General features: G+C 39.2%; 1 protein-coding gene across 1 annotated transcript in view; it reads right to left on the reverse strand.

Annotated features, from left to right (window-relative positions):
- Positions 1-6,812: 6,812 nt before the first annotated feature.
- Positions 6,813-13,652, reverse strand: part of LOC102826514 (uncharacterized protein C7orf73-like) — a 10,422-nt gene continuing 3,582 nt past the window's right edge. Inside the window, exon 2 of the mRNA XM_006864941.1 lies at positions 6,813-6,947. Coding sequence (XP_006865003.1) covers positions 6,813-6,947 — 135 coding nt within the window. The remainder of the gene's footprint in view (positions 6,948-13,652) is intronic.

Raw genomic sequence — 13,652 nt, forward strand, 5'->3', positions numbered from 1 at the left:
TTCTAGTCTGTCTCCTGGGCGGAGAGGGCAGTGAATGATTTTACCTTTTCCTGTTCAGCCCCTTTCTTTCTATGCCTTCTTCTTACCCTCTTGGTGCTGTTATCTTCTCATCCTCTCCTCTATCTGTTAAAATATTTGAAAGGAGAAACTGAAAAGCAGAAGACTGGAGGGGGAGATTTCTCTACTTGTCAAGCTGCAATACACAGTCAACTAAGCTTTTTTTTTTTTTTTTTTTTTTTTAAGTTTTTATTGTGAATTGAGTGATAGTTTACATGGGAGAACATCAGTTTTACACTCATCGTTTCATTGCAATGATTACAATCCCCTCTGTGCATCATCACTCAACAGTATTTTTTTTTTTTTTTAATGTACACAAAAACACTTAGGAATATATAATAATTTAAACAACCAAAGGGCACATTCTGCAAGCCTGCCTCCTAGGCACCAGCACACAGCCTTCCTCTTCCCATGAATCTAGAGTCCACAACTGCTTTATCTCTCCAGGTCATCATCTCTGCCTCCATCTCTGGTGTTGCTGCTTCTCTGGATAGGGTCCCACATTTTGCTTGTGCTCTTCCCCTGTAGATGGTCCTAGGGTCCTCTGTTTCTGGAATGTAAGATTAACTACTCCCTCCTTTATGTTACAAAACTTCTACCTTTACACCAACTAAGCTTTTTAAAAGAATTTCTCTCCTCATTTATATGGATTTTTTAATAAGCATTCATTAAGTATGTGTAATGCAGCAGTTCCGGACAAGGAATCTTATGGAACTGGGTTACATACATGTGAGTTCTGGTCTGCCATTAATCATATGCTCTGGAGTCTAAGAAGCAATCAGGTAGATGTTCCACTGAAATAGTAAAAAATCTGTAGTGATGCATACTACAAATGTACATCAGTTATGAGACTATCTTTTTTCCAAAAATATTAAAATAGAGGGGGAACAACATGGTGTTTTAAATTCCGGGAAGTAGTGTGTCAGTGGGATTTCTGGATGATATAAATGAACTATGTTGTTGTTGTTAAGTACTATGGAGTTTGTTCCAACTCATAGTGACCCTGCAGAGGGTTTCCAAGGCTGTAAATCTTTACAGGAGCAGAACGCCTCATCTTTCTCCCATGGAATCGCTGGTAGTTTTGAACTGCTGACCTTGAGGTTGGCAGCCCAATTCGTAATCACTATACTACCATGATTTATACCCAACAATTCACCTAAAGGCTGATTCAAACGTCCCCAGCAACACTGTAGAAGAAAGGCCTGGCTATCTGCTGCTGTAATAATTAAAGTTACGAAACCTTACACAGCAGTTCTACTCTGTAAAGCAGGAAGTAACCATGAGTTGGAATTGACTTGACAGAAATGAGCTTGTTTTGTTTTCTTGGGTAGTAAGTTCTCTAAGCCCAGGTGTGTCATCTGTAAAATGGGCATAATGACACCTTAGTTATGGGTATCTTAGTTCTCTAGTACTGCTATCACAGAAATACCACAAGTAGAAGGCTTTTAGCAAAGAAAACTTTGCTCTCTCACAGTTGAGGAGGCTAGGAGTCTTAATTCAACTTGCTCCTGGCTCCTTTCAGCATGTATAGGCCCAGCACTCTTTGGAAATCTCCTTGTCTTGGCATCAATCTTCCCCTGGATCTAGGAGCTTCACCTTGTAGGGACCCCAGAACCAAGCACACACTCCACTCCTGGATTTTCTTTCTTCATGGTGGTAACTGCCTTTGATTTCTGCTCACTTTTGTGTCCTTTTATCTCTTGTAAAGAAAAGGTGTTATGATATTGTAGGCCTCACCATTGTGAGACTCCCCTTACATAGGATCAGAGCTGGGCTGGGATTAAGAGTGCTGCATCCCATCCTTAATCCTTTTAATGGTTTATTACATTAGATCACCTCATGGGGGATCATCACATAACTGCTATATTACATAGTTACATAATTGACAAACCACAGAAAATCATTTCCAAGACAAGTTGATGTGTATTTATTTGGTTGGCTGGGTAGGGTAAACAGGAGTGTGTGTGTGTGTGTGTGTGTGTGTGTGGTGTGTATAGACACAATTCAATCCATGAATTAGTATTACTGTACATAAATTTAGATTTGTGAGCACAGGTGGACCCAGTATATATATAAGTGCCAGTAGGGAAAGCACACCAAGGGGAAAAAAATGTAGAAAGATCAGTTTTGATGAGTGAATTTAGAACTTTGCAATAATCTATCTAGAAAGAAGCTATTTAAATTTCAAAATACATGCAGGCTTTTAAATTTTCACTTAGCACGCATAGCTGTTTACATGTTGAATTACATATAGTTGGGGGATAGGGTACATGGTAATGTTCCTGTGCCCACATCCCTGGAAAGCTTCTCTGAACCCTGTTGAGAAGAATGAACGAAACACTATATGGTGAGTGTTCTGCCCAGTGCACACAGCCATCCAATCAAAACTGCTGACATGATTGTAACTCATAAAGTCACTGTAGGACAGAGTGGAACTACCCTATAGGGTTTGCAAGGCTGTAATATTTACAGAAGCAGACTGCCACATCTTTCTCTCTCAGCGTGGCTAATGGGTTCATACTGCTCACCTTTCAGTTAGCAACTGATCACTCCACCACTGTTCCACCAGGGTTCCACAACACACAGCAAAGGTTCTGCAAATGTCCTTTTCATCATTATTAAAAGCCATGTTTGGTCTTAGGTACTCCACTTGAGAGACATGTTAGAATGTGAATAGGGTGACCATATAACAACATTCAAACTGAGACAATACTTACAGTGTAAGAAATCACTACTATCATTAAACAGCAATGATAGGCATAAATGGAAACGATCTCTCAGGCAAGCCAGGATATGTGGTTTCTACAGCTACAAGCCCCAGGACCTACTGTCCAGGAATTGACCAGACAATGAAGAGTTGTTGGATGTCATCAAGTTGTTGGGTGTCATCTGACTCATCCAAAACCCCAGACCTACTGCAGTCAATCTAGACTCATAGATATCCTACAAGACAGAGTAGAACTGTCATATATTTGCCTGAGAAGCAGCTAGTGGGTTTGAACCCTTAACCTCTCAGTTATTAACCATGTACTTAATCACTCTGCAACCAGTAACTCTATATGACAGAATAGAAGTGTTCAACAGGGTTTTCTAGGCTGTAATCTGTATGGGAGCAGATCACCAGGTCTTTTCTCCCATGGAGCCACCGATGGATTTGAACAGCTGACCTTTCAGATAGCAGTTGAGCTCTTTAACCCCTGCACCAACAGGACTCCGGAAGAGTAGTTGTTGTTGCTAAGTGCCATGGCATTTGTTCCAACTCATAGCAACCTTGTATAGGGTTTCTGAGTAGCGACTGGTGGGTTTGAACCACCGATGTTTCCATTAGTAGTCCAGTGTTTATCCTACAGCAACACACCAGGACCCTAGAAGAGTCATTAGCAAACCCCATTACCTCCAAATTTTGTTCAAAGTTTCTACAAGGCATGGACAGGAATCTACTTGCATAGCGACAGGGTTTTGTTGTTGTTGTTTGCTTACAACTGAAACCAAAGTTTTCCATAATAAAGGATCTTAGTTTGAATATGAGAATTCATTATAGTAGACTTTTCTTTGCAAAGCTCCTGTGCAAGTTAGGGGGATACTGTTCAGCATGATGCAACAGTGAAATTCTCCCTTCTAGGAAGAAAATACTTTCATTCTAAATTACAATGTCAGAGGCAGAGGAAAGCCAATTAATTTCAGACTCCACTAACCTGAAATTTATATTAACTTGGACAGAAGCTGGGACTGATAATCTTTTTTGCATTAGCTATTGCAGGATCTAACTGTTTCCTTCTGTTGTGCATAGGGTTGCTATGAGTCAGAACTGACTCAATGGCACCTAACAACAATGGGGTAATGAATTTGTAAAGACGCTTTTGCTGTCCATATGCATGAAATGGGGCTAGATGTGAAATTTAAAAGGTGGTAATAATGTTGTTGTTGTGTACCATTCATTCATCTCCAACTCACAGTGACCCCATGTGTATATAACATGTTGGTTGATAACTTTCTCTAATCCCAATGCCCTATTCTTCTTCATATAGTCCAGCTTCTCATATTATTTATTCAGCAAACAGATTGAATAAACATGGTGAAAGAATACAACTCTGACACATAACTTTCTTAATTTTAAACCATGCAGTATCCCTTTGTTTTGTATGAACAACTGTCTCTTGTTCTATGTATATATTCTTTATGAGAAATTAAGCATTCTAGAATTTCCATTCTTCTCAAAGTTGTACATAATTTATTATGATGTACACAGTTGAATGTCTTTATATAGCCAATAAAACACAAGTAATCATTTTTCTGGTATTCTTTGCTTTCAGCCAAGTTCCATCTGACTTCAGCAATCATATCCCTGGTTTCACATCCTCTTCTGAATTCAGCTAGAATTTCTGGAAGCTCTCTGTTGATGTACTGCTGCAACTGTTGAATTATCTTCAGCAAAATTTTGCTTGCCTGTGATATTAATAATATTGTTTGGTAGTTTCCACATTCCGTAGGGTAACTTATCTTTGGAATTGGCATAAATATAGATTTCTTGCAGTTGGTTGGTCAAGTAGCTGTCTTCCAAATTTCCTTCATGGACTAGTGAGTGCTTCCAGCAGTGCACCAGTTTACTGAACCATTTTAACTGGTATTCTATAAATTCTGGGAGCCCTGTTTTTCACTAGTGTCTTCAGTGCAGTTTAAATTTTTTCCTTCAATACCACTGGTTCTTGATCGTATGCTATCTCTTGAAATGATTGACTAAATTTTTGGTACAGTGAAGGTCTGCGTTCCTTCCATCTTCTTTTTTTTCTTTATTAACATTTTAAAACTTGATTTAAGGAAGATACAGACTGATTACACATTTGACAAACTGCAAGGATAATTTCTGATTGCAGGAAAAACACAACCAGACATGCAGAGAAGCAGAATTCTTCTTCCTGTAGGGCTGGTTTTATGATACATTTGGACCATACAACTGGGTTCTCTCTCAAGGTATAATGTAAATGCCTATGTTTTATTGTCCTTTACAGACAACTTCTCATTTACTCATCAAGCATGTCAGCTGCACTTGTAGCCCCTTCAATGAGCACAGTTCTCTGAAGGGGAAAAACTTGTCCAATTCATCAGTGCACACCGGACAGACCAGGAATGCGACCGAGGACCAGACACTCTGACCTCCATGTGCTCAATTCTTCAGTTCCTAGCTAGGCGATCAGAAAATTTCTTAGTTAGTGAACAGCAAATTGACTTGCTGGTTAAATGATCGATTATTGCACTGCCAAACCATAGTATAGAAAATGGGTAATTCACTCAAAACTGGCTTCCAGATTTTAAAAATGTTGTGATCTTTAAATTAAATGATTACTAAGCACCTATTATAACTTCTATAACTGTGAAGCTAGCATTACTTATATTGGACCAGCTATACAAAACTCAAGTTTTCTTTTGAAAAAGAGCAGCAGAAATCCCAGAGAACAAAAAGGAGACGACAAAGTGAATGTCATGTTTACGGACCCAGCACCAAAATCCAGGTCTCCCAAGCAGCAGAAAGAAGGATGGGAGAAGAAAGGATGTGGGAACAGTATGGGTAACTCATAACTGATGCCCCATTTTTGCTCTAAGGCAGGGATGGGGAAACTTTTTTCTGCCAGGCAATTTGAATATTTATAACATCATTCTCTTTTTGAAAATTTTAAACTTAAAAATTAGTCTGCTATATTTGGTCCAACATTTAATTAACTCATCCCTAATGTGATGGCTGGAAATGCTTCTCTTTGATGAGGCGTTTGATGTTAGCTGGTATTGATGATGTTGCTACTCACAACTGTTTTTCCAGGTTTGCATTGGTGCAGTCGACTCTTTATGATGTTAAGTTTTGAAAAGAACTGCTTACAGCAGTAAGTTGTTCCGAACATGGATGCATATTTCAATGCATGTCTCCTCAAAGTGGGAAACTCATCACTGCTTATGTAACGTTTATAGAACATCAGCAGTGGGAGGTTATAATACCTTTCAGCTCATAATTGCTTTGCAGGTGAATGAGTTTGTGTTGTAGGTTACCAGGGATATCGGCTGGTTCCATATTAAACGGTGTAGCAAATATGTTCAATTCTATTTGTTTACTTTTCATGTCCTTGAATCTTTCATTAAATGCCTCAATTAGTTTCGCACACTCATCAAGCATATTCAAGTGTGGTACAAGGCTTTTGCCCTTCTAGAGTGGGGAAATGCACTGTGTTCTTTCTTTCAAGTTGCACTTTCCACAGCCTTAACTTAGTTTCAAATGATTTCAAATTTGGAAGCAGGGAGCTGACAAGCTGGTTAGAGCTTGACAAGCTGGTTGACAAGCTGATGAGCTGGTTGAGCTCTGAGTGGTACTCAGTAATGTCCACCATGAAAGCGCGATCACACAACCACTTGCTATAATCAAGCTCCTTGACAAGTTCTGTCTATCCCGTAATGGACATTCCTTGCTTGTCCTCCAAAATTTACATAATTATTATGATCCACTTAATACAAATTTGCTATGGAAAAAACTCCTAGATTTATTGAATTTTTTGCCCTGCCTCCAGTTGCCTTGGCCAGGCCAGACCAAATGATCTCAAGGGCCTATACAGCCTGTGGGTCAGACATTCCCCACCTCTGCTCTAAAGGAACTCAGGGTCTAGCCCAGAGGAGCACAGTGTTGCTGTGATGAATACTGGAGCATTTGGTTCGAAGGTGCTATGGCCCTCCAGGGAAGTCCGGTCAGTGTATCCTGGGCAGCTGAAGTCACCTTAAGAGCTAGGCAGCTTCTTCTTGGCATTCAGGTCTTTCTTCATTTCTTCCAGCTTTTTGGCCAAGTTTGGTATGTTGTGGTTCTGAGCCAGATACATTCCAACGATATTTCCAAAAGTAAATTCAAGAAAGAACTGGAGTGTGATGTCAGCAGGGAGGGAGAGAAGGTGAGAGGCAAGGAGGAGAGAAGGTAGGCTGCAGCTGCTAAGCCGGTTGGAGCCTGCCTCCCTGGTGCAAGGGGTGAAATCCGCTGTCTCCTTCCATCTTCTTTTGATCCTTCCTGTATTGTTCAATATCTTGTCCATAGAATACTTCAATATTGCAAGTTGAGATTTAGATTTAATGGTTCAAACCCACTAGTTGGTCCTCAGACACACTCTACAGGGTTGCTCTGAGTCAGAACCAACTCAGTGGCACTTAATAGCAGCAGCAATAATAGCCAGTGTTTTTTTGAGTGCTAGTGTGGTGATGTAGGCTAAGTATTGCGGTTAAAGCATACCAGGGAACATTATAATGAGTCACTATGAGTTGGAACCGACTCGACAACACTTAAAAATAATTATGTCTCAGGACCTGGGCCTAACTTAACACATATATTCATTTATCTAATTCTCACTTCAGTCCCATGGGGTAGGTACAGGCATATTGCCCCCATTTCCAGAGATGGAAACTGAGGTATAGAAAGGTTAAGTATCAGAGTTACCTAAATAATGCAGAAGAAAAAAAACAAATTTTACCTGGACACATGTCCAAGGATAGTACAATTTGTACTTGAATACTAACCTACAGGTGGGCAGTTTGAAGCCAGTGGCAGCATGGAAGAAAGGGCTGGCAATCTGCTTCCATAAAAATTACAGCCAAGAAAACCCTGTGGAATCATTCTTGATGCCAGTGTGTTTGGTTTGTTTTTTGGTACAGTTAGTAGCATAGTGGTTATGAATCAGGCTGCGAACTGCAAGGTCAGCAGTTTGAAACTACCAGCTGTTCCACAGGAGAAAGATGAGGCTTTCTGCTCCTGTAAAGATTTATAGCCTTGGAAACCCTGTAAAGGGTCACTATGAGTCAGAACCAACTCCACAGCACATAAGCTAACCTAACATAACCTAACCTAACCTAAGCTTATATTATAATTATACATTTTCACTTTTGTCTTCTCACGATCTGTGAATTCCTTGTAGTTTCCAGTCAGTGTTTCGTTCTATTGTACATTGAGTCTCTATGAGTCAAAACCAAATTGAATGCACCACAACAGCATATGCACAACTATCACATTGGATGTCAAACTTACGACCTGGGATGCATACCAGTATTCATTAATTCATCGATTGGTTTGTTGTTATTGTTACGTACCATCGAGTAGGTATCAACTCATAGCAACCCTATGCTTAACAGAGCAAAACACTACCCAGTCGCTGCTAACCTCACAATTGTTATGCCTGAGCCCATTGCTGCCTTCACTTTGCCAATCTGTCTCACTGGGGGTCTTCCTCTTTTTCTCCGACCCTCCACTTGACCAGCATGATATCCTTCTCCAGGGACTGTCCCTCCTGGTAATATGTCCAAAGTATGAGAGATGAACTCTGTTTATCTTGGCCTCCAAGGAGCACTCTGGTTGTACTTCTTCCAACACTGATCTGTTTGTTATTTTGGTGATCTATGATACTTTTAATATTCTCCTACAACACCATAATTCAAATACATCAATTATTCTATGGTCTTCCTAATTCACTGTCCAACTTTCACATGCATATGTGGTTATTGAAAATACCACGGCTTGGGCCATGGGCACATTAGGCCTCAAACTCACATCTTTGTTCTTCAACACTTTTAAGATATATTGTGCAGCAGATTTCCCTAATGCAATACGTAATTTGATTTCTTGACTTCAGCTTCCATGAGTGTTGATAGTTGAGCCGAGCAAAATGAAGTCAATCTTTTCTCCATTTATTCGGATGTTGTTTTTCATTCCAGCGGTGAGGATTGCTGTTTTCTTTACATTGAAGTGTAACCCATACTAAAGGCTGTGGTCTTTGACCTTCATTACTAAGTATTTTAAGTCCTCTTCTCTTTCAGCAAGCAAGGTTGTATCATCTGCATATTGCAGATAGTTAATTAGTCTTTCTCCAATCCTGATGTCAGGTTTTTCTTCATTTAATCCAGCTTCTTGAATTATTTGTTCAGCTACAGATTGAATAAACATGGTGAAAGAATACAAACTTGGTGCACATCTTTTGTAATTTTAAATCATTTGGTGTTCTGTTCAGTTTGAACAACTGCTTCTTGGTATATGTATAGTTTCCTCATAAGCACAGTTAAGTGTTTCAGAATATTCATTCTCCTCAATGTTGTCCATAGCTTGTAATGATCCACACAATCAAAATTCTTTGCATAGTCAATAAAGTACAGGTAAGCATCTTTCTGGTACTCTCTGCTTTCAGCCAAGATCCATCTGACATCAGCAATTATATCCCTTATTCCACGTCCTCTTCTGAAACCGGCTTGAACCTCTGGAAGTTCTCTGTCAACATATGGTTGCAGCCTTTTTGTATTATATTTAACAAAATTTTACTTGCATGTGAAATTAATGATATTGTCCAGTAATTTCTGCATTCCACTGGGTCACTGCTTTTTGGAATGTGCACAAATACGCATCTTTTCCAGTCAGTTTATCAGTAGTTGTCTTCTAAATTTCTTGGCATAGATGAGTACTTCCTGTGAGTGCTTCATCAGTTTGTTGAATGGTTTCTATTTGTATCCTATAATTCCCAGAGCTTTGTTCTTTGCCAATGCTCTCAATGTACCTTGGGCGTCTTCCTTTAGTATCATTGGCTCTTGATTATATGCTACCTCTCCATATAGATGAACATTAACCATTTCTTTTTGGTACAGTGATTCTGTGTATTTCTCCCGTCTTCTTTTGATGCTTTCTGCATCATTCAGTATTTTTCCCATAGAGTCTTTCAGTAGTGTAAATCGAGGCTTGATTTTTTTTCTTCAGTTCCCTCAGCTTGAGAAATGTTGAGTGTGTTCTTTCCTTTTGGTTTTCTAACTGCAGATCTTTGCACTTTTTGATGTAATATTTGACTATGTCTTCTCGAGCTGATGTTTGAAATTTTCTGTTCAGTTCTTTTATCTCCTCATTTCTTCCATGTGCTTTAGCATCTTTATTCTGGAGAATAAATTTCATTTTGGTCTTTTCCTTCTTTCTTTTTTTCTTAATGACCTTTTGTTTTCTTCCTATATAATGTTCTTGATGTCATCCCACAACTCTTCTGGTCTTCGGTCATACTGAAGAAGTTAGTAGAATTCTACAATTTCATCATCACTGGTTTTAGCAGTTGGACCTCACCAGATAGAATACACAGAAATCAAGTTGACTACCTCTGGGAAAGACACAGTGGAAAAGCTCCATATCGTCCGTAAGAACAAAGCCAGATTATTTGTTCAGATAAAGATACAAGTTCAGGCTGAAGCTGAAGAAAAGTAAAACAAGTCCATGAGAGAAAGCATTGAACCTTGAATATATCCCAGCTAAATTTGAGATTATCTGTAGCATTATTCAAATTTACACACCTACAACTGAAGCCATCTGAACAACAGATTTGATGCCTTAGACACCAAGGACAGAAGACTAGAAGTGTTGTGTCATGACATCAAGAACATCATACTGGTAGAGTTCTTCAATTCCACTGGCTTCACTTGTTGGTATGTAAATTTGAATAATAGTGGTATTAACTGGTCTTCTTGTATTAGTATACTTCCTCATAGTATGGATATTATCCTATCATCGATAGTATTGTATTTCAAGATAGATCTTGAAATGTTCTTTTTGATGATGAATGTGACACCATTCCTCTTCAAATTGTCATTCCTGGCATAAATTATGTGATTATCAGATTCAAAATGGCCAATATCAGTCCATTTCAATTCACTAACGCCTAAGATATTGATGCTTATGTGTTCCATTTAATATTTGACAACTTCCAATTTTCCTGGATTCATACTTTGTACATTCCATGGTCCAATCATTAATGGATGTTTCCATCTCTTTCCATTCATTTTGAGTTATGCCCCATTAGCAAATGAAGATTCTGAAAGCTTTACTCCATTCTCATCATCACAGTCAACTCTACTTTGAGGAATCAGCTATTCCCCAGTTGTATTTTGAGTGCCTTTCAACTTGAGAATGCTCATCTTCTGGCTTGATATCTGAAAATATTCCAGTGCTATTCATTATGTTTTAGTATTCAGTATTTTGGTGCCATTCTACAGTGTTTCACTGCTATCCATACAGTTTTCAGTGGCTAGGATGTAGTCCCTTTTTCCTTTGTTCTAGTTTGTCTTAGTCTGGAAGCTCAACTTAAACTTGTCTATCATTTGTGATCCTGCTGGAATTCAAAATACCAGTGCTATAACTGCTAACACCACAGTAACATGCAAGCCAGCACAGTATGAGAGACTGACAGATTTGTGGATGTGAAGCCTTAGAAGGAATTAAAGCAACAAAAAGCCATAACTCTTGGACTTTATTTTGAGAAACTCTAACAGAATGGGTTGACCTCAAAGAAATACATTCCCAGGAAGCTCATCTTCTTTTTCTCATCCCCAATTGGCACTCCAGAATAACCATCAAGTGCAGTGGTAGCTATCTTGTTCTGTCACTGTTATTACTTGAAGGCTGTGTTTGTGTGGGAATCCTGGTGTAGCACTGTGGGTTAATGCACTGGACTGCAAGGTTGGTTTGAACTGCAAGGTTCCTATATAGGGTTGCTATAAGTCACAATTGACTCCATGGCACTTTAACAACAACAACATGCTTGGGTGAGAAGCCTAAACAGATCAGTGATATCATCACCTCATAAATACTTGTGGCAGGCTAAGGGGCATAATGCTCCTTTAGAGGCTTTGGTGTCCAGATGACAGAAAGAACATCTGTTTCCTCTGCTCACATTAAGGACTTAAGCCCTCTTCATATTGACGAGCTTCCATAAACAAAAGCTGAGATTACTGGATGTTCCCACAAAAATTGTTTGTGTAACTGTAAGGCATCTGTTTAAAGGGGAGTTCTTGAAGTTTGCGAATGGCATGAAAAATGTTCCGTTTTGAGGCCTGGGGGCCAGAGGGCCAGGGCAGATTCCCAGACTGCATGGGATTGTCCTTTCTGGGTAATTCTGTTCTGGGAGATGAGCCCTGAGTTTCATGAAGTATCTGTGATAAGGATTGTTTCCTATCCTCCACCTAAGACTTCTGAGCCAACATTGAGTATATGTTGCATGGTATCTTTTGGTCTGATGTTAGGCAGGTTCCTAGGTGTATGGCTCACAATACCTTTGATCTTACTAGAGATAAATGGAGAGAGACTTGAGCAGAGAAAAGAAGACCAATTACCACCAAGAAAGAAGAGCCAGGAGTGGACCTGCGACGCTTTGTGAGGCTCCTAGATCCAGGAAAATATTAATGCCATGACATTAGGAGACCTTCATGGAATGCTGCACCTAAAGACGCTGAAAGGAGACAAGAACTTTTCTCCAGAGCTGGCATTCTGAATTTGGACTTCTAGCCTTCTAAACTGTTAGAGAATAAATTTCTGTTTGTCAAAGCCACTCAGTTATTGCGTTTCTGTTATAGCAGCACTAGATACTTAAGACAGTTACCAAGTTTATAGAATGTGACCCTTGCCGTACTAGCCAAGACTGATTGGATGTGGACTAATCACAGTATTTGTCCTGAAAGTTTGAAATTAAGCTTCAAAATTGTTAGTCAGTTTCTGCTGGCTGACAAAATCAAGGACACATGAATTGTAGAACTCTATCTGCTAATCACTGGCCACTTGAAATGTGATCAGTACAATGCTCTTAAAGGTAAACTACATGTTGGATTTCAAAGATTTAGAATGAAGTAAGAATTAATAATATTCCATGTGAATGTTAATTATATGTTACATGGTATTTTGGATATAGTGAGTAAAATATATTTTAATAATCAAGTTTATCTTTTTATTCTACTTTTTGAATAGGGTTACTAAAAAATTAAAAATTATAGTTGTAGCTCAAATTGTAGACTGTTGTTAGGCGCCATCTAGTCAGTTTCAAGCCATAGTGACCCGATGGTCCTGTGCCATCCTCACAATTGCTGCTATGCTTGAACCCATTGCTGCTGCCACTGTGCCAATCATCTCATTGAGGGTCTCCTTCTTATTTTCAGTCATTCCACTTGATGTCCTTATCTTCATGATATAGCATATAGTTAGGTGCCAGGAAGCCAGTCCCTATCTCATGGTGACCCTGGTATTATGAAACAAAATGCTTTCCAGACCTATGCCATCCTTATGAGCAGTTGTAGAATTGAATGTTGTGATTCATAGGGTTCTAACTGGTCCTCCCTTTCTTCCTTAGCTATTTAGTCTGGAAGCTCCATTGAAACTTGGTCAGCATCTTAACAACAAACAAGTCTCCAATGACACATGGGTGGTGGCTGTGCATGAGGCACATTGACAAAAATCAAAACCATATCTCACTCATAGAAGGAGAAAATTCTATCACTAAACCATAAAAGTAGCCCATTGCCATTGGGTTGATTCTGACTCAAAGAGACCCTATAGAACAAGGTAGAACTGTTCCATGGGATTTCTAAGACTGTAGTTTTTATGAACAGAACAAGAGATCACCAAATGGTTTACAATTAGGAAATTACAAGGCTGTATTCTTTCAGAAGAGACTCTGAAACTTGCTCTCCAACTTAGAGAAGCCAAAGCAAATGGAAAAATTGAAGAGGTGCAAGAGCTGAACAGGAAATTTCAAAGATCAGCTCGAGAAGATAAAGCCAAATACTATAATAAA

This window comes from Chrysochloris asiatica, unplaced genomic scaffold, assembly GCF_000296735.1.
Source record: "Chrysochloris asiatica unplaced genomic scaffold, ChrAsi1.0 scaffold00073, whole genome shotgun sequence".
NCBI classification, from domain to species: Eukaryota; Metazoa; Chordata; class Mammalia; order Afrosoricida; family Chrysochloridae; genus Chrysochloris; species Chrysochloris asiatica.